This window comes from Cynara cardunculus, assembly GCF_001531365.2.
Source record: "Cynara cardunculus var. scolymus isolate 2C chromosome LG 10, CcrdV1, whole genome shotgun sequence".
NCBI classification, from domain to species: domain Eukaryota; kingdom Viridiplantae; phylum Streptophyta; class Magnoliopsida; order Asterales; family Asteraceae; genus Cynara; species Cynara cardunculus.
Genome location: NC_037537.1, coordinates 26,010,748 through 26,032,279, shown reverse-complemented (window position 1 = coordinate 26,032,279; position 21,532 = coordinate 26,010,748). Strand labels below are relative to the sequence as shown.

The window sequence follows — 21,532 nt, the reverse complement described above, 5'->3', positions numbered from 1 at the left end:
TCCTTAAATACAGGTTTCAGACCAGTTGGGATTGCTGGTAATCAACTTTTTACACAGATATAAAATGTAACATATTTTTTGAGTTAGAAATTTATATCTTCATGAAAACAATGCATAGATACACTTAGTGAAGTCAATATATTAGATTGAAATAAAATGGGTTCAATACCCAGATAAAACACAAAAGCTTGAAGGGAGTACAATAACCATTGGGTTCTTCTCCCTTCATCGTGTTCGAATTTCCGTAAACCCGTTCGGGTCATTTTCGGAGTCTACATACAGAACTTGTTAGGCCCGGGGAGCCCAACGCCTCCTTTCATCGACAAACTCGAGTTTAGGTTCGTCAAAGAAGGGTCGATAAAAACAACCACAACCGTAATATCGTCATGGAAATGTCTACGCACCCCTCTTTCGATCTTCTTTAGGTCCGTATATCTCATTTCTCGTTTCTTTGCAGCCACCCGAAGCGCCGCCTTCACTAGTCTCCGTGCGATTCCCTGCAAACAAGAAAGACGATATAGAACTTTATGGGTTAGTTGAGGTTACGGGCAGAGTGGGTCCACACAGGCCAAACCGGGCCAGAAAACCAGATAAGACCCGGAACAGTCCGTACCGGAAAACATCACGAGAAGTCTTCTCGTACACAAGCTCGGGTATAGGGAAATTGACCAAAATAGTCTATCTTTCCAACCAAATTCACTTTTTAGCCACTTTTGTAAATAATATAAAATTTATAACATCAAAAAAATGATTTTTGAATATTTATTGGGGCCAATTGACCTCTTTTTTAGAATCGGTTCGTTGTCCGGTTTGGGACGGAACCGGTTCAAGTCAGGTCGGTCGGGTTTTTGGTTTCATTGTTCTTTATTTTTCGTATCCCAACCGATGCCATTTTAGTTCGGTTTAGTATAATTCAATCCCGACAATGGTCACATAATTTAATGAAACATCAAGAACCGAATTCGTAGTCAAAGAAAGCAATTATAAACTTACGCTACGTGGGTAATTGTGGACGATATTGACGGCTTCCTCGTTGCTAAGATGCTCCCATAGACCATCGGATGCAAATATGAGAAACTCGTCCTTCGAGGTAACTTCGTGTATAGAGATTGATGGCTCGGGACTAAGGATTTGCTTCGTAAACGGTTGTGGGAGCCTAAACCTCGGCAAAAGAGGTGCTCGATTGAACTCAGGATTCTTCAAATAAGCGTCTCCTATTGATCTCGAGACCTGAAAACTCATAATACGATCAAAATCATTTTCGTTTCAAATGAAATCGATTCAGAAGTATCGAAATTTCAACAAGTACATCTATGAACCTAAGGGTGCGTTTGGTACACTGGACACGACATAACAGAACAAGGATCACTGTTCCACGTTTGGCAGAACTTTTATGTGGAACGAAGTGGAACAGACGTTTTCCACCCCACCACATGGAAGAAGGTGGAACAGACCTATATTCAACCAATATAACATCAAAATAGAACATAATTCTCCTTTAAAACATCAAATACGCCTTCCTTTTATAATTTATTTCTTATTTAAATTTTATTTATTGTATTTTATGCTATTTAAATTTTCACTTTACTGTCCTTAAAATATTTTTTTATATGATTTATATATTTTGATTCTTTTATGTAATTTATTAAAATAAAACATTAAAATATAGAGAAGGTATAAAATAAAAATTGGAAACTACATAAACTTTTTATTTTTGTGTCATTTTAATTGTCTTGATGAAAACTTTCTAATGATATATTTTGTTATAAAAAAAATATTTATTTTATTACAATTTAATAAATTACATAAATTAATCAAAATATATAAACAACGAATTAGGGGTAGATTAATCATTTTATCTGTTTTTGTCCGGTCCAGTTTTGTCTTACAAAAGCTAAATTTTGTACTGTCTTGTCCTATCATGTCTGGATACCAAACGCACCCTAAGATTTATTGGCCCAACAGTATCTTAGTTATCGGTAGAGACCAGCCTCCCAAGAGGTCAAAGTATTCAAACGAGTGTGCGTCAAATAAATACCTGTATGAGCCCTTTAACACGCCAAACGTTATGTTTCATAACCACAATCTTTGGATCGTCAGGATGCAATGACCGAAGCTCGTCTCTTACGGACTCACGGTTCACGTTGTGTTCATCAGATAACTGAATAGCCGAGACTCCTCTACCGCCCCTCTCCGATCTCCCCAAAACCACCCGTGAGTCCCCGGCGTTCGCAATGTATATTAATCCGTTGCAAATAACGCCCACCAAACAACACGTGCCCACCGACGCAATCTGTGAACACGTACGCCATTGATCTCTAACGAGCGAAATGAACTCCTCCTCCGTTGCCAAGAAAGACTTCCTAATGACATCCTCCGACATTTCTTGATCTTCGGTTGCAAACTCTGTAAGGCAACGGAACGATTCAATGACTCAAAATTCTAGTAAATTGATGTCGGAACCCGTTGGCCGCTAATTCACTTCATACGTTGTAATCTTTTGATCAAAAGTTTAAGAACAAACCAAACCAAACCAAACCAAACGAGTCCAATATATCCCACCAGGAGGTGGGGTCCACCAAAGGGATGAGATGTACACATACCTGACCTCTACCCTAAAGAGTACAACAGTTGTTTCCGAAAAGACCCCCAACTAGTGGAAGTGTGCCAAAGTGAAAAAAGAAGGATAAATTAGGATTTGAAAAGCTAGATGAGTCGGCAATCGCAATACAAACGGAATCAAAAGCTTAAGAGCGGAAAATCCAATCTATTAGCTGATAAGCTAGCTTAATGAAACGCTACTTGGAGCAGCATTTCAATAAGCTCGTGCAGCTTTTTGCCACTTTCTTCCAAGAGCACAAGATCTATGCCCTTTAAGATATCATAAACAAACTTAACGACAACTTTGCAACGATAATTATAGACTTAATACGCCGAATCTATTGAAGCAAAACATAAATGGGAATGCAAATATGATCAAAATCGACACATATTAGTTCATAAAAGGTCGATCTTGAATCAAATTATAGAAACTTTAATTCAATATGAAGAACGGTAGCTTACTCTTGAGGTTGGAGAACAAATTCTTGTTCACAAACCGTGCGGTTTCTGGTCCGCCATGGCCATCATAGACCCCGATAAACGTCCCAAAAAGGCCCATTTTCCGCGCATCCAATTGCCCCGACTCAACTTGGCTATGATCTTCTAACAAATTGTTCGCTTGAACAACCGCCATTGAGAACTCTCCGCTTACGTGAGACCCCAAATCCTTGTACCACAACAACCCGTCCGTTCTTCCATTCTGCACCCCTCTTACTCTCCCATAACCGCGGTTCCAACAGGGTTTCACCATACCTAAGTAGCTATTACTCGACATGAATCTTGCTTATTATATATACACACACATATATGTATATATCATCCACAACATTCATCAAAAACAAACCATATACTTATGTTTTTCCCAATTTCCACAATCAAAAACTCCCAAATTAAGATCAAGAATCAAACTACATAGAAATCTATCATCCAAAAGAGCCAGCAAACGATATATTCATCAAATCAAGATCAAGATCAAGAATCAAACCTAAACCTAAACCAAAACCCAATCTCAGCTCCAGTTTTTGCTTATGTTCTAACCCAACAACCAAGATTCTTGAAATTATATAACACCCACCAGAGATAAAAGAGGTAGACACCATTAATGTCAAGAAATACACAAGGGGCCAAATGGGTATGGGTCAAAATTGCCTACAGACAAACCTAAATGTCTCCCAAAAGACAAGAAGGCAACAATCTTTAATTGACTTTCAGAGGAATATGGAGATGTGTTCTTGATGCACATACCTTGAACCTGTTTTTTAGTTCATCAAGACATCTATTTGTTCCCTTTTCAAGAATCATCCTTAGCTGTAAAAACCCATAAGCATTATGATTTGGTGACAGAGTTTGTTCATGGATCAGATGAAGAAATGAGAAAAAAATTAAGGGTTTTGGAGCTTTTTGGCAGAAGATGTTTGTAGATTGGGATCTTTAAAAGAAAGAAAATAAAAAAACTGTGGAGTTTGTCTGGAAATTAGGGTTTGGTTTTCTTGCCAATTTGAATTGAATTGAATTGAATTGGATTTCCCCCTTTTGGTTTCATTTCTCTTTCCAATTTATTGGGGTTTGTGGGTCATTGTTGAGTCTTAATTTTATGACTTCATTCCAATAGCAACCCATATTTTCAGCCATGTTTCGTTGATTTGTTTTTTTGTTTGTGGTAAATCTTGTTCTTCTTCTTCAGGGGTAGTTTGGTAAATTGATGTCTTGATAATCAGTTTTGTAGTATTAATAAAAGATTTTTATCTTTTTTTAAAGATATTCATATTACAAATCTTCTTAAAACTGCTCGTTTTTTATCAGAAGCTTGGGATTTGGTTTCTGATGTTACATGGAGGGAAAAACAATTCTTAATTGTTGGTACTAAAAAATAAAGAAGCTGATTCAGTAGCATGGGCTGCAATAAGGGTTCGGTGTCATTATGTTAATAAAAAATGGCTCGATGGTATGTTAACGAATTGGTCCATTACATAAAAGAGATGTGACTATGTCGAAAAGACAATTATCTCATTTGCAAACATATCTGGGTGGGATTAAATATATGACAGGGTTACCCGATATTGTAATCATCATCGATCAACACGAAGAATATACGACCCTTCAAGAATGTATCTCGAATCCACATATGACTCAGAGTACATGGAGCTATCTCCTTGTTTTTCTAGCAAAAATAAAAATGGCGGACTAACTGATATTTATATCAGTATAATGAAAGAGCCCAATGCACAAAAAATGCATGTTGGGTCTTTGAAACAGTTCAGATCATTTTGATAGTAATAAGTTTGATCTGATGTACATTGAAAGTCTACTGTTTGAGTCCATAAAGCCCTAGAGCCTTCATCATCCAAATTACATATAATAATTGACCGAACATGTAAAATCATAACATTGTTTAATCCAAAAATTCATAAAATGTTTAAAGTTGAATATAAAAAATAAAACTTTTAAGTCTCCAAAATTATGACAATTTGGTATTCAAATGTAGATATTTTTTAATTAAATGATATGAAATTTTATTGTTTTTTTTTAAGTATATAATATTTATATACGACAAATAGAGCAAATAAATTCATACATCCTCTTCATCTTCGGTGATGTTTGAACCCTTGACCTCCTAGGAAGCTAGGGACTCGCATACCGTTAGACCAAAGACCAATTGGTTTCTTGATCGATTGTTATATGCTAAAGAACGATAATTTCTGGTTTGCATGGGACCTATAAGTAACGAAAAGAAAGGGAAAGTTTGGCATATCGTGTTCTACTTGGGACATTGTATCGGGCAGACCTACATGGTCCACAAAATGTGCACAAGCGTTTTTGTGATTTTTTTTAGTGTAAAAGACGATAAAAGAAACTGATATTATAATGAATTTTTTGGAAAAAAATTATTATGAGAATTTATAGTCGTTTTAAAACTCTGGATCCAACCACTGGGATGATGGGTGTTTGTTTGATCACAGTAAATGTTAAACCTTTTTAATTGGGTAAATTGCATGAAAAAGTAACGTACCTTAACTTGATTCCTATTTTAGGTAACAGACTTTCAAAACTTCTATTTTGATACCTAAGATGTAAAATTTTAAACATTTAAGTACCTTGGTAACCGATTGAAGCATTAACCGGATTATCATGCTGATGTGGTGAGTGATGTGGTATCCAACTCAGTATTATTTGCTGAAGCATTAACCGGATACCACATATCTCGCCACATCAGCATGGTAGCCGGTTACCCGTGTAGTTAAATGTTTAAAACTTTACATCTTAAGTATCACATTAGAAGTTTTGAGAGTACGTTACTCAAAATAGAAATCAAGTTAAAGTGCATTACTTTTTCATACAATTTACCCTTATTGTATTGTTTGTTTTCTCAGTAACAAGCTATCATCTGATTAAACAAGAACACTTTTTTTTTATTAAAAAGACATTTTGTGTCGATTATAACAGGAAATAAGATATTTTCGAATCACTGTAGTTTGGCACGATTTCTATAAAAGCTTGAGACCGTGTGAAAGAAAATGGCATGTCAATCAATACCCTCCCTTTTTTTGGTAATTAGGCAGATAACTGATTATTTATAGTCGTTATGTGATGTCCACAATTTTGGTAAGACCAGTGTTTCTCATATACGCTATTGTGTTTTTCCTCGTATTTTACAGTAAGGTGCTAGATCAAAATCATTTAACTGATTTGGACAATTGTTTGGAATTTTTATCGGTTTTCATGGTTAAATAAAAAAGATTTTTACTGTGAGTTGCGCATGAATCCTAATTTGTATGACTGATTTCCACGATGATATATATAGCAGTTTTAATCAAAACTGTTACCATTCTAACCTGTTTTTTTTATTTATTAAGGTGGCCATTTGGACCTACACACCCATAACCCATTACTTCAAAACCCTCCATCCATTCTTCTTCTAATGCATAAGAAACAAGGGCACTAACAACCAAAAAAGGGAGCATTTTTTCTAGGATAACTGAATATGAATAACAGATACATGATGACTTATATAATTTAATTATTTTCATCAGCTGTTTACGTGTGGATCCAAAAACAGTATTGTTTGATGTATGAATGAATGCACTGATTATAAATTCATTAAACTGATCATGTAAAAGACAATCAAACATACCTTTATTAAGGACAACCGGGTTCATTGGTCAGTATCATTGAAGGAATCTTGAGGTTAGGTTAACTTATAAAACCTGTGAGTTAGTTGATATCACTCCTTTAAGTTTCCTCAGTGTCATTGGAAGGTTTTGTTTGATGTTAGATTTAGGACCTCATGGAATCAGTTATCAAAATAAAAAGTGTAAATGACACTAATTGGGGTTCTTTTTTACATTATAGTCTATACTATTTATATTTTATAGTTTTCCATAAAGCTAATATATATACCGAGAGAGAGAGGAGGGGGTGGGGGAAGGTTTAGAGGAAAATCCCTTGAAAAGATGAACAACTAAAGAACACCTTGATAACTTTATTCATCTGAATAATATGCACATGTACATATAAGTAACATGTATACCGTGCAAATGAACGGTCACTAAGTTGTTCCTCAGTTTTTCATTTTTTTTACTGTTTTCTTTCGAATCTGACTCTCTCTCTCTCTCTCTCTCTCTCTCTCTNTCTCTCTCTCTCTCTCTCTCTCTCTCTCTCTCTATATATATATATATATATATATATATATATATATAAGGGTTTAATCATTTGATAACTTCAAAATTTGTGAGATCCATTAGAACTTTTACCTTAAGGTTGTTTTTCACATGATTTTTTTTATGTCTATGTATAGTATTTAATATATTGATTAACATATATTTGTTTCATATGTATTTGGTTCACAATGTGAAACTATTTTTACGTGTATTTCTTGTTTCACAAACACGTAAAAAAATGTTATTCTAAAATTCTAGTTTTAGAAGAAAAAAATCACAATTTTATGAGTTCTCAAAAGAAAGTTTATATATATATATATATATATATATATATATATATAAACCCTCTAATTAATACAAACCATACAAATTAAAAAAATTGAGATACTTGTAGAAACCAGATGTTGATTAGTTAGTATGGTTTGTACCAATTACAAGCGTTTGCAATTCCCTTTTTTTTAATGTATAACAATTTTTAAATTTTATAATATAAAAAATAAAAAATATTGAAAAAAAATGCAAGAAAATCGTAATAACATATGATGGGCTAAATTGGTTGAATTGCAAACCCAATCAGGGACCAAATTGTATGTTCGGTTCAGAAGCTCGGTTTCCCTGTCTGCAAGATTTATGTCAAAACATTAATTTCTTTTTATTTTTTATTTTCTACTATATTTATCTTCAATTTTTTTTACGTAAATTAATTTAAAAATGATATTAATAAGAAAAAGATAACAAATTTGTCTATACATACATACATGTATATATACAGGGGTTCGATAGTTTGTGATAACTGTGAGATCTAATCTCAACCATACATTATTAATAATTAATGGTTATTATCAAACAATATTAATTTTGGTAATTATTTATTAATTTTAAATAATTTAAATTTATTGATAATATATAAGAGTAAAATGGGTTTTTTTAAAATCTCTTTTCTCTGTTCGACCAAGAATTTCTAACAGTAAAACACAAAGCAAATATGATAGACGTTGTGATACTCAAGAATTTATAACAGTAAGACACAAAACCAATTGTGATACACACTGTGATAATGTTTTGAACATGAGTTAATAACGGATGTGATTTGAGTTTTAGACTACACACAACCACAATGTGATACACGATTGTGATACAATTTTATTGAAATAATTAAGAAAACCGAATTTGATAACTATTTAATAAAAAAAAATATTTAAATTATAATTAATCATTTTACTAAAATGCATAAAATGATTGGTTCATATTGGACCTCACGATTATCACAAACTAATTAGTTCTTATTTGATTATATATATATATATATAATTAATGTTGCAGGTGAGGGATGGGGGACTTGTTAATTATAAAGCCGACAAAAAGTCAATAGTGTTCTATGATAGACATGACGGAAACCATAGGGACAAAAATCACAATTTCTAAATTTTAGGGACGAAAATTGTAGTTTTTAGCAAACCACAAGGACAAAAACCATAATTTACTCATATATATACAAAGTGACAAGACTGACACGCAAAAATGAGCTAGACAGGTGAAAGAATTCAGGAATGTTTTAAGGGGTTTTAATTTGAGATAAGTAGTTCAGTAATTTACCAATCTTGTCTCTATCTTCCTAGTTTTTGTTCCACCTATTTCGAAGGGACAAAAATGCATCTTGGTCCCACTGAGATCCTGCCCTAGTTTAATGTCCCACCGAATGTCAAGACAACAAGTTTTTGTCCTGTCCTATCATGTCCAGCATACCAAACACCTTTTGCAGAACTAGAAGAACAAACAAAGGCAATTCATGTGACATCAGAAATCAGAACTCTCAACAAATCTTTAAACAAATTATATAATAAATTTACCACAAATAATCTGCTTTCTACTTTACATCAAGTTTGTTCATAGCAATATCTAATTCCACCCAATGCTGTGTTCATGAGATAGAAGGAATGATTGTACCTATAGATCTTCAACCTCCGTTAATGGTTCCGAAAGAAACTGCATTCAAATCCGCATTTTCTTGCTTCTCTGATCGAGATTTTCGAAATGAATCCAACAACACCTCGAATGGCGGAGTCTTGAGTTCTTTGGTGTGGGTTTTGCTCGGTAATTTACAGAGTTTTGGTGTCGAGAATAGAGAATCGTCCACCTGCTTGTTGCAAAACAGAGAAACTTAGAAATATTTTTCCCAAAAGCGAGTTGTAGGGGTTGTTTACTATCTGCTAACCCGCCTCTTACCGGGTAAGAGCTTACCCGATAATAAAGGATGTTGTTTACCAACACACTATGACCCACAAATATGCTGACTTGATAAGAAAGGGGCTGTTTCTTAGAGCATCCCCAACAGGTTCTCTATAATTTCTCATAATTAAAGGAACCAAAAGTCAAAATCTCTAAACAAAATTATATTCAACCCAACAGATTCTTTATTTTATATTATCAAAATATTCTAAAAATTTATCATCCCACAACACATTTTAAAAAGAATTTATATAATATAATAACAACTCAGTCTCAAAGGTGGAAGTTAATTTCTCTCACCTCCCACCAAGTTTTAAGTAATTCTCTAAACTTGGAGGTTTCTCTAGTGTTCTCCGTTTTAGAGAACAATATAGAGAATCTGTTGGAGCAAAATAGAAAACAAACATTTATTTTCTCTATTTTAGAGAATCTGTAGAAGATGCTCTTAGTCTTAGAGCATCTCCAACGGATTCTTCAAAATAGAGATTTTGAGGATTTTTGCTCCATCAAATGGAGAAAGTAGGAGAGAGGGTGAAATTCTCCAAATTTGGAGAACTCTCCAAAAATGATTGCTTTGGAGAGAGAAATGAGTTTTTATTCTTCCTACCAAGAAATGATATTTTATTAAATGGAGAAGCAGTTGGAGTTGAATGTAATTACTTCTGGAGATTTTGACTTTTAAATCTGTTATAGATGCTCGGTCAATGCTTACCGACACATGGTAAACAACCATTTTCAGTTAAAGCTTACCAAGACCACAATCTTACTCAGTTAGCGCTAACCCAATTTGTGTCGGTAAACGGCCCCTAAATTTAACAAAAAGAACAACAGTTTCTTGATGATTTAGTACCATGTAGTCATTGATCAAGCACTTCTCAGCATCTTTTGTGATCTCGATTATTTTGGCAGAGTGAACAGTCTCCATATCTTTCATAGTATCACGAGAACGTTTAGTGAGGGAATTGATCGCCTCATTCTCTTCGTGGTTAATCCTCAATAGATCTGCGAAAAAAGACGAATATCTCCACAGATTCAACATGGACTCAACAGGGAAAGAAGAAGCTTTTAGCAAGATGATATAACTCTTTTCGGTTTTGTTTTCCCTTCCATCTCAAAAAGTTGCAACATTGGACGGATCAAATGGTTAAAAAAAAATTGACTGCTAGTCAAACTACTAAAGACCATTCGAAAAAATATGGGCTAGTGGGAGGTCCAAATAGGAAAGGTAAGAAATGAAGGTTAAGGTAAGATTCATATGTGAATCATCGAAAAAAATCCAGTTCAAGATGCATATGTGAACCCATACACATATGCATCTTCAAATAGATTTTTCCCCACTTTTTCAATGATTCACATATGAATCTTCCCTTAACTTTCCCTTCTTACGTTCTCACGATATTTAACCTTCTTAATTGAATTGCCCCCATATGGGATAATAGGTAATTTGAACTTGAAATCTTGCCAAAAATGGAGCATTGCAGTTAACATTAGGCAACCCAAACTATGGGAATCATATGGGCTAATACGTAATTTTATTCTATTTTTCAAATAGATAAAAAGCTAAATATCGTAAGAAGGTAAGAAAGGAAGGTTAAGATAAGGTTCATATGTGAATCATTGACAAAAATCCATCTCAAGATGCATATGTGAACCCATAGGAGTAATCTTCACATGCATCTTTAAATAGAGTTTTTCCCCATTTTTTTCAATGATTCACATATCAATCTTCCCTTCTTACCTTCTCACGATATTTAACTTTCTTATTTGAACCGGCTCTACATGAGCTAATAGGTAATTTGAACTTGAAATCTTGCCAAAAATAGAACATTGCAGTTAATATCAGGCAACCCAAAAATGGGAATTGTGTGAGTCTTTCGGGATGGAAGGAGAAATATTCTTAGATCCACAAATAGCTTACATTCAACGGATGGGAGAGAACTACTTTGTGCAATATCTATTTCTTCCACTGTTGAAGAGGCCAAGGATGACAATTGAGTGTTGATTGCTTGGTTGGTTTCAAGGGCATCACTGCATTAGGAAATAATGTAAACAATTTATAAGTAAAGAAAGAAACCATTTTCTGATAGAGGTTACGTTGAGGTCAAGGAAACTAAGTCACAACTAGAATATATTCTATTGCACTTGAAGTCTATAATAACTACAATAAACTCTCTTTAACAAATAAAACAGATAGATTGATAGATAGCGGTGTTATATTTTCCATTAAATCCATATACACTTTATGTTTTGACGATATTGACCTCAAAAAACCACAAGGGTTGTAGTGTAGTGGTTGAGACCCAGGGGGATGTGGTGGAATATCCCATCTGACCCAGATTTGATTCCAGGTGTCCACAGAAATTGTAGCCAGTGAGTTTTGTAAGGGTTGACGTCTTATAGTCACAATTTGTCGGGATTGTTCTGGGCATAGCCTGGGATACCCTTCCAAAAAATAATGACCTCAAAAGAAGGTGACGGTTTTTTGGAACATACCAGTAGCGGAGTGACATGAACTTACTTGATTGTGGAATCTACGGATTCTATATGCATTTTCTGCAGACTGCTCAGAGATTCTTGGACTTGCTTCCACCCTTCATTCCCTGTTCTTGCCTTGGTTGTCCTTTTCATTTTGAAGTAAACGGTCATTAATATATACATATATATATATATATATATATGTATGTATGTATATATATATATATATATATGTAAGTGTGTGTGTGTGTGCGTATAGAGAGAGAGGGAGGTTTAGGGGAAAACCCAAAAAAAAATGAAAAATTGAGAAACACCCTGGTAACCATTCATCTGGACGGCATGCATATGTGCCAAGTAACTGAAGTTGTTTCTTGGTTTTTATGCAGGCATGTTATGCACGTGTGCATACCGGACAAATTGCCTACAAATTACTTGTATGCACATGTCTATACCGTCCAGATGAACGGTTACTAGGATGGTCCTCAGTTTTTCATTTGTTTTCCCTTGAACCTAACCCTATATATATAATATCCTATAATGCATGATCTTTCTTTACCAGTTTTGAAGTATTGCTGTCAAACCATCTTGCCCATTTTGAGTCACGATTTTATCCTCAATGTAATGCTTCTTTGTTTTTTCCAAGAAACTTGTGTATTCATCTTCTGTGGAGGACAGGAAACCATGCATGTCTGACACTTTGTGATGAAGCATGTAAGTTTTGCTGCCAATATAGCTTTGAATGTCGTTTACTTCTGTTTGAACCTGACAAATATAGCAACATATTAAACCGTCTTACATAAAAGCCAGTAACATCTTTTTCTTTTACACCAAGGAACTAAGACTAAGAAAACTTAAAAACTAAAAAAAAAAACTAAAGTGTTGTGTTGGAGTCCCACATCCGCTACTTGGACAAGTTCTCCTCTATATATATTCGAGCATTCCTTCTCTCCAAAAGGGCTCTTTTGAAGAGCAATCTAATGAGGTTCCATATATTCTAACATAACATGGTATCGGTATCAAGGTCTACCACTCTAGGGACTCGATATTCGATATTGATAAATGAAGGTAAATGAAGTGGCTACCAGCTGTTTCTTCTTGGCATTTGAACTGGCTAAAAGCTCGGTCATTTTGGCTAGTATTTGTCTGTCTTCGCTGTCCGCATAGTCCTATAAAGAATATAAAGACCCGTATAAAACAACTTGTTACATAAAGTGAAAAGGGAGAACTTCTTTGATGCAATGGAGGGTAAAAAATACCTCAAACTTCTTCGTGAATTCACTTAATTTCTTGTAGTACATTGTTCGTGCTTCTTCCACCATTTGTATCACACCAAAAATGTCCTTGCTCAGAGTCTTGAAGAAATTCACAGTAACACTAGATGCAGATTGGGTCGTCTCATATGCTCTCAACTGGCTCTGGTTAAACAGCAAAATCACGAGAAAAAGAAAATTAGCTGAATAGACCATGTTTGGCAAGCTAGCTGTTAGCTGATAAGTTTGGTTAAAACTAACTACTAAGGTAGATAACCGTGTAAAATGACCTAAAACTATATGTTGAAAAATTAGTTTGAAAAACATAAGGGACATAATCGGAAAAAGTTCAAAAAGAACCCCTATAGCATATTGAAATACTACTTCAAGTAGCGTTCAAAAGGTAGCTTATAAGATGGTTTTTGGCTATCCAAACATGCCCATAATAGTAACAATTTCCATTTTAAAACATCCTATATATAATACTGCAAATCTCTATATCACATATTATATTATATATACAAACATATGTTTTCTACTAAATTCACCGAGTAAGTGATATTAAACAATTTAAATTAGGTTATATAGTAAACAATTTAAAAGGTAACAAAATCAAATATTGTGTTACAAAACCACACATTAGGCCATGGGGTGCCACAGGCTTAATGTGGCGGCTGTTACAGCGAGCCTTTTAGAACACTGCCTATAGCCTATTATCATCATTACAAACTTATTAATTCCACACATTTTGACCCAAAATGACTCCTATTTTGTCATGGTCAAGGGTATTTTAGACATTTGACTAATAGTTAACGATATACCTCATGCTGCTGTTGCCAAAATGCAGCTATGCTTTGCTCCTGATCATTAAGGTTACTTTGCAAATCATCAAGTATGTCACCGACCTTGACTGAAGCTTCTCTTATAAGCTGCATAGAAACTTAGATATCATTAACATCAATTCCCCTTTTTTTAAAACAGAAACCATTAAGTATTTAATCTGCTTCAACATTGAACAAGAATTAGCTTACTCACTTTAGCAAGCGCAGAAGAATGCTTGACAGCTTCAGAATTTATATTACTGAGTGCTGTTTCAGAATTTCCACTGAACTCAGTAGCTAGTCCAACCAGAGATTTGATACCACCGGAAAATACCTCCTTAATCTTTTTTACCCGTATTTGAAGTCCTTCGGTAGCCTATCAATACATCAATCGAATATCCTGAGTTTGTAAGCTGACTTGAGCTTTTCTCTTCTTACTTTATGCAATTTGACTTAGGCCATGTTTGGAAACCATAAGCTAGCTTATAAGCCGGCTTATTATTTGAGCTTATTGATAAAATCCCTGTTTGGTTGATCATAACTAGCTGATAAGCTGGTTTTTTGATTTCATTAATCCCGATAGGCTTTTCTTCACTTTCTTCCGACTATAGTTTGAGAGTTCTATTTTGACAGCTGACTTGAGCTTTTCTCTCGTTACTTTATGCAATTTGACTTAGTGCTGTTTGATTGGTTTTCATTGAGTCCTGTATGGATAAAATTGTCTGTGTAGATTAATCTGTCTGTATAGATTGGGAAGGTATTTTCATAGATGGAAGAAAAATGTATGTTAATTGGAAGAGGCAGGTTTGGGAAAAAACTTGCTTTCTGCATAAAGCTCCTCCGAGAAGCTTACTAAATAAGTAGCTTTCTATATCATTAAGCCACTACCAAACAGTCATATATAGTTGATCGAATAAGTTGTGAGTCCCATTAAACTCGTTAAGCTGCTAATAAATAGGCCCTTAGGCCATGTTTGGCAACCATAAGTTAGCTATAAGCCAGCCTATTTTTTCAGCTTATTGAAAAAGTCTCGTTTGGTTAATCATAAACTAACTAATAAGCTAGCTTACTTTCAATAAACCCGAGAAGCTTTTCTCCATTTTTCCTATTATGCCCCTCATATTTTTCCAAATAATTTTCAATGTCCCTTTAGGTCATTTTACTATAAATATAGTTTATCAGATAGTTTTTTTTACTAAACATGACTATTTTATCAGCCAACATCTTGATTATCGGCTAGTTTGCCAAACATAGACTTATAAAAAGAAAGTGATCAGTTTCTCAAGTGGTTACACAAGTTTTGATAATATAAAGTTGGAAAGTTTACCACATCTTGTTCGGATACAAAGGATCTCATACGTTCTTCGATTGCATTTAGGTGTTGCTCTTGGTGTGTTACAGAAGCAACAATAGTGTTGTGAAGAACTTCAAGATGTTGGGCTAATAGCATCTGAAAGCTCTTGATTAGCACTTTATTTCCCTCTTCTATGTGGTTCTTGTGATCTATCACAAAATATGTAAGAAGCAATATCAGTACAAGTTCTTTGGAAATATCAAAGCCATAAAATTGACTTAATTTTTCAAAAGAAAGATACAAACCAATTTTCGCGAACAAGCTGGATACCTCTGATGTTGCATTCTCAAGTTCACTATGAAGCTGAACTGCTCTTTCAGTGAGTGTTTTTTCTAAATAACAGTAGAAAATGTCAGAAAATGGGAGTTAATTAATAGTGAATATAATGTCAATTTCACTCACCGGATCCGAGAAGATTAAGTATAAAATATTCTTTCTCCTTTGTCGTTTCGTTTGCTTGTCTCAATTGATTTTTCAGATTGGAGACATCTTGCTTTCTTTGCTGGAGTAGTCTCTGGCATTGCAAGAACCATATACACCAATAAATCCTTAGGGCCGGTTTGGTTTGACCAAATGTTTTTGAAGGATTTGGATTTCGTGGATGCATTTGGAATCTCTGTGTGTCTAGTTTCTAGGATTTGGAACGGAATTGAATTCCATTCTTTATAAAAAAATTATCAAAATATTTAAATTACCTTTTTATAATTGATTATTAAAAAACAAGTGTCTTTAACATATTTTAAAACATTATTACAAAGAAATCCCATGAAATACCGCAAAATACCAACTACCCGCATGCGATTTCTGAATCCCATGTTTGTGGGATTTAAATGAAATATCGGGATTCAAATCCAAGCATTCCTTCTAACCTAGACATAGGGTTGGAATGGAATTCAATTCCCAATCCCTTCAAATCCTATTGAGTCCCGCAAACCAAACAAATCTTGGTGGATTGTAACAAAATAAAAATAGTTCCATGGTCCAACAGACAGAAACTGAACCACTGTGAAAGCAATCTAACCTCGGTGTTTTCAAGTTTTTGACTTAGTTCTGTAGTCAACTTTTGCTGATGAAAGAAGAGTTCTTGAAGATCCATTAGTTCCTATTGAAAACAATCAATTTTTCACTGTAATATTATGATGAAAAGGGGCATAAAACTCAAAAATAGGTATTTTTACCTTACTTTTTAACTCTAATTCCTCAGTCATTGCCTACAAAGAAAATTATAAGAGACAGTTAAAACTCCAACCATAAAAAACACAATTCTTTTTTCAGCAAATTTTCCAGTTAAACTTTCCCATTTTAGTAAATATTGGACACTTCAATGAATTACGTTCGAAGTTGCATAAATGCTATGCTTTCATTAAATTACATGTGAAGTCACACAAAGCAATTTCCACAACTGGAAATTAAGAAAAACTAATATGGGGATAAACCTTCTTGGCAGCTTCTTCACTCAGGTAACGATCATGTGGTATATATATCCCGTTTTTCTCCCTTGTAGCATGTAATTCTGATGAAAGAGAACACAGAAAAATGATGCAACTATGCATTCTCAGCAACTCACAAAAAACCGATGACTTATGTGATGTTTTATACCTTGCTTAAGACTGTCAATTTCAGTGTAGAGTTCTTTGACAACAACTGATTTTGTCGCCTTATGGTTAACCTGAAGTATATAAGTTGGAAATTTGTAAGGTGTCAGAAACTAGTTGAAATTAATAATTCTGGAAAAGAATGCTAACCTCTGGTCTATTCTTGATGCTTTTAGCCCGGTATGCATAATCTAGTGTGTTTTGTGTTTCTTCCAAGGAGTGGATAGAAGGCGACACAGTAGCTATTATGCATGTTTTTGTTTCCCCCCCTAACGAATCTCTTAATAGCCTCGTTAATTTGCTGTCCCTGATGTTTTCAAGCATTATGTTTCCCATAAGGTTGTTATAATATGTTGCATTTAACATTGCAATCTTCATTATAGTAAAATGTACCTATATGGAACATGGCCCGAGTGGTCAACTAGCGCATTTATAACACGACCAAGTGTAAGCAGACTCTTGTTGATCTCACCAGCTTCCCTTGCTCTTCCCTGCCATGCACACGAAGTCAAAAGGGTTGGCCTCAAAACCCGAAATCTCTTTTGGGGGTTATGTAGAAGAATAGTATTTTTCTAAATGCATGACCTCACAGAATTAAGTACTCATCCGCTTAACAGAAGAATGTCTCTTCCTAACACACAAGAATGCCTCAAAATTTGTCAGAAGGTCATGCATTTAAAATAATATATGTCAGAAGATTATTCTCCTAAATAACTTTTTTTTGGTACAGGGGAACTATTATATACCTCCCTTGCACCCGATCGCGATATATTTTCTGAACCAGCAAGATCCACGAGGTTTAGCTTCCCACATTTGATAACCTCTACCCCATCTGAAGCATGTTCCTTAATTTGAATTATGATGGTAAACAACGAGTGAGAGCGGTTGCTTTGTGTGTTAATAAGAGTCTCTGCTGTGTGCTTTCTGGCAGACCCCTTTTGCAAGATGTGGTATATTTCATCCGCACTGCGCACAAGTTCCTCTTCTAAGCCTCTCATGAAAACCGCCCCTTTCCCATCTTCCATTAGAGTTATGGGCTTCTTGGACTTATCATCCAGAGCCAAAAGATCCGTTATTTCCTCATTATAGAGCTCTATGTATGTCACTTTCATGCTGTATTCTGCATTTTGAGCTTCAAGAGTGTCGAAAAGTTGCTCAACAGCTCTTGGAATAACTCCAACATCCTCATGAAACTCTCCATTCTGCACAGAGTAAACAATAAGAAAAAAAATCTAGAGTGAATGCCAGAAAAGGGTCCTGAAGCCACTGCTACATTTGAGGTCAATGAGACTAAATATTGACGTTAAAAACTTGATATTGATTATTTTGACATAAAAGAAAGGAAAAGACTGTTAAATTCGTACTAAAGTTGCAATTAAGTTTGAACTTCACGCAGAAGATTTTCCGTCAAAAGTCGATATTATTTTGTAGCAAGAATAAGACCTTAGCTTTTCCTCCTTCACCTTCCATTGTGTAAGTCTTCCCTGTTCCTGTTTGGCCATAAGCGAAAATGGTCCAATTATAGCCCTCAAGAGCTTCTCTAACAATAGGACCAACCACTTGATCGTACAAATCCTTTTGCCTGGAGGATGGACCAAACACCTATACAAACAACTATATCCTTGATCAATAACCAAAATGGAAGTCTATCGAACTCTAGATATATCTAAACCAAAATCAATTACACCAAACCTTATCGAAACTAAAGGTTTTATCTATCTGCTTATTACCCATGTTTTGGGTAACAATTACTTCTTGTTTATCTTCATTACAAGCAACCACCGCAGGTGTCTTTGCCCTCACATCATCCTCGCTGAATGGCCTGAAAACCACATATTACTGAGAAATTTCATGTTGATAACAAGCTTTTTCATTATTAAGGCGACTCAATGCATCAAGTTTCCATGATATCAAGCCAAGGTTCTTAATTACATGTGTGAGAATCTGTGGATCCATGAGATTACTCTGAAAAGAGCCCTTAATGGAGGCTCCAACGTATACCAAGGAGAAAGAGTTCAAGTCTAGCTAGCCGACGTGGGACTCTAGCATGCCTCTCCAAAGGAAGCTAGATGGACATTGATTGTCCCAAAGTGTCACAAGAGGAGGCTAGACGGGTAAGGGAGCTAGACGAGTACAGATGGTCCTAGATTGTTGAGTCCCTGATGTGTCGGGGCGGATTCAATAATAGCCTAGGGGTGGCGTGCCTCCACCTGTCATCCGGACGCAATGGAAAAAAATGAGGGTGCACCCACTTTAATTTGATGTATGAGTTAACAGAAAGTGGTTTCATCGTGGCCTACCAGTAGTGGCATTGCATGTGGATTACATTTTTTTTGAAAGAAAACAAAGAACCGGCTTGATGTCATTTTTAATTAAACCATACTTTTTTACAGTTAACTTTCATTTTAATTTATATGTTAATTATTTTGTGCCTCGACAGGAAATTTTTCTGTATTCGTTTACCAAGCAAGAATATGTAGATCCCCACGAGATTACGATTAAGAAAAACCTCAAAACGAACCTGCAACGCAGAATAACTTGCACGTTCACACCTTTATCTTTATCATCCTTGTTACATCCGCTACCATTTTCAGCCGACCATAGCATTTGTGTTGGTGAGAAAGGCATTAAACTCACTCGTCTCTGTTGATATGACTTTGTATTCTCCATAAACGAAGTCCGATTAACAACTCTCTCCCTGGAAACTCATAAACACAAATATTGGAAGAACATGTGAGTAAATCAAATAACTTGCAAACACAAGTAGTCTAAATCAAAACTTGGAGCTATCATGAATCAAAACCCATGATTACCCAGATCATAACTATGAATTAGCAACATGATCCAACTCAAAACTAAAGAAAAACTGTAAATTTTCTGGATGGAGCATATTAACAAACATATGGTGAACATACATGATGAACGGTATAGTTACTGATCATGAGACTGAAACAAACTAAAGAAATGATGATTGTTTCTGTCGAACGTATATGATGATCCCCTGATAAAAATAATCAAAATTAACAACAACAAAAAACCCAGTAAAATAGTGATGAAAATAAGTAGTTAAACAACCACGGCCGGCTGGTTGAAGACAAACCAAGTATCCAACAACCGACCGGCGATGAATTCTACCTCTTTTTACAAGAAAAAACAAATGGTATTTTTGTATTGTTGTGTGAATGAGCAGAGAGAGAGAAACTAAAGCTATGGCGTTACAAAGAAGTTCACTTTAAGGAATTCATGAGCGTTTTAGCAAGTTTGACTGTTAGAATATGAACCATTTATGGCTTCCGGCCTTTTCAGAATTTCCGCCATATTTTCCAAAAATATAGGATCTCAATACATTTATATCCCTCTATACATTTTTTTTTTGGATTAAATTACGATTTTAACCCTCTGGTATTGGGGTATTTTGTCCAACTATATTTTAAGTCTCACTTTCATATATTTCAAACCTAAGGCCAAAATTGTAATTTACTCTTAAATATGTAATGAATTGTTTTTATTTTAAAGTTAAAAGTAATAATTTGAACCACAAGGATGGTATCTGGTTGGTTTGAGCCTGACTCCAAAGATCAAAAGTACCAAAAGGTTCCAGATTCAAATCTAAGAAGAAATAAAAATCTCCATATGGCCACGGAGGTTTAAATATGGTAACTTCAGGCTATCTGCAAAGCAGGCGATCGGTTTGAGATTAGTCGACTCGCATAACGGGATGGATATCCAGGTTAATAAAAAAAATTGATTTTTGGTTTAGTTAAGATAATTAAAAAAAACAACAATTTCAAAGTTAATAAATAAAAATAATGATTATATAAACTATTAGAATTTAGAAGTTAATAAATAAAAATAACAATTGTATAAATTATTGGAAGTTGATAAAAATAAAATCTATATTATATTATAAATCATTTGATAAAAACTCTTAAAAATAATTTTTTATGTATGAATTACTGTTTATTGATGCATATTACTTAAAATTTAAGATTATAAATAATTTTGCGTAAATATACAATTTATTGAAGCTTCATTTTTAAATTTGTATAACTAACTGCAGATAAACATAATCAAATACAAGATAAACATCCATTTTAAATATAGAAAATCTAAAATATAATTAAGATAATCATATTACTATCTTTATAAAAAATTATGTTATTAAATCAAAAATAAATTACTTTATTAATAAATCTAAATTAAATTTATACTATATTATAAAGTATTTGACAAAAACTTTTAAAAACTATTTTTTATGCACGAAGTACTGTTTATTAATGCATGTTATTTAAAATTCAAGATTACAAGTAAGTTATGCGTAAGTACAACATATTAAAGCTCTATCTTTGAATTCATGTAACTAATTGCAGATAAACATAATCAAATACATGATAAACATCTCATTTTAAATAAAAAAATCTTAAATATAATTAGGATAATCATTAAGTTCTAACAGAATACTTAATGATTATTTTTATAAAAAATTATATTATTAAACCTAAATTAAATTACTTCGTTACGTTAAATTAAATTATAATAAAAAATTTAA

The 21,532-nt window shown here is 34.1% G+C and overlaps 2 protein-coding genes across 10 annotated transcripts; both read right to left on the bottom strand.

Annotated features, from left to right (window-relative positions):
* Window positions 1-150: 150 nt before the first annotated feature.
* Window positions 151-3,373, bottom strand: LOC112519666 (probable protein phosphatase 2C 38). The gene is made up of 4 exons (XM_025127881.1): window positions 3,064-3,373; window positions 2,039-2,406; window positions 994-1,230; window positions 151-497 (listed from the first exon to the last, which is right to left on the bottom strand). The coding sequence occupies exons 1-4, from the start codon at window positions 3,350-3,352 to the stop codon at window positions 273-275; spliced, it is 1,119 nt and encodes a 372-aa protein (XP_024983649.1). The 5' UTR covers window positions 3,353-3,373; the 3' UTR covers window positions 151-272.
* Window positions 3,374-9,063: 5,690 nt separating this feature from the next.
* LOC112518865 (kinesin-like protein KIN-5D) lies at window positions 9,064-20,250 on the bottom strand. 9 transcript variants are annotated; one of them, XM_025126639.1, is made up of 24 exons: window positions 20,119-20,250; window positions 19,899-19,984; window positions 19,505-19,681; window positions 18,676-18,805; window positions 18,427-18,585; window positions 17,730-18,185; window positions 17,377-17,474; window positions 17,134-17,290; window positions 16,988-17,057; window positions 16,825-16,901; window positions 16,567-16,599; window positions 16,410-16,490; window positions 15,791-15,902; window positions 15,634-15,720; window positions 15,362-15,537; window positions 14,249-14,410; window positions 14,035-14,142; window positions 13,220-13,378; window positions 13,046-13,129; window positions 12,520-12,725; window positions 12,007-12,108; window positions 11,407-11,516; window positions 10,339-10,490; window positions 9,064-9,399 (listed from the first exon to the last, which is right to left on the bottom strand). In XM_025126639.1, coding segments are annotated over exons 2-24 (3,081 nt in total). In that variant the 5' UTR covers window positions 19,901-19,984; window positions 20,119-20,250; the 3' UTR covers window positions 9,064-9,216. The 9 variants fall into 9 exon arrangements, with proteins under 9 accessions (XP_024982407.1, XP_024982411.1, XP_024982406.1 ...); XM_025126643.1 differs by having other exon boundaries at window positions 19,505-19,688; window positions 19,899-20,250; XM_025126638.1 differs by having other exon boundaries at window positions 19,899-20,250.
* Window positions 20,251-21,532: the final 1,282 nt, after the last annotated feature.

Bases quoted from the DNA above. Each gene is read 5' to 3' on its own strand.
- LOC112519666 (XM_025127881.1), bottom strand. From the start codon at position 3,352: ATGGTGAAACCCTGTTGGAACCGCGGTTATGGGAGAGTAAGAGGGGTG. The intron at 2,407-3,063 runs GTAAGCTACCGT...GTTGCCTTACAG, and splicing joins TTTGTTCTCCAACCTCAAGA to AGTTTGCAACCGAAGATCAA. The intron at 498-993 runs GTAAGTTTATAA...TCTTGTTTGCAG, and splicing joins TCCACAATTACCCACGTAGC to GGAATCGCACGGAGACTAGT.
- LOC112518865 (XM_025126638.1), bottom strand. The intron at 18,806-19,504 runs GTTCGTTTTGAG...TGTGGTTTTCAG, and splicing joins CAAGTTATTCTGCGTTGCAG to GCCATTCAGCGAGGATGATG. The intron at 13,130-13,219 runs GTATTTTTTACC...TATTCTTTATAG, and splicing joins AATTCACGAAGAAGTTTGAG to GACTATGCGGACAGCGAAGA.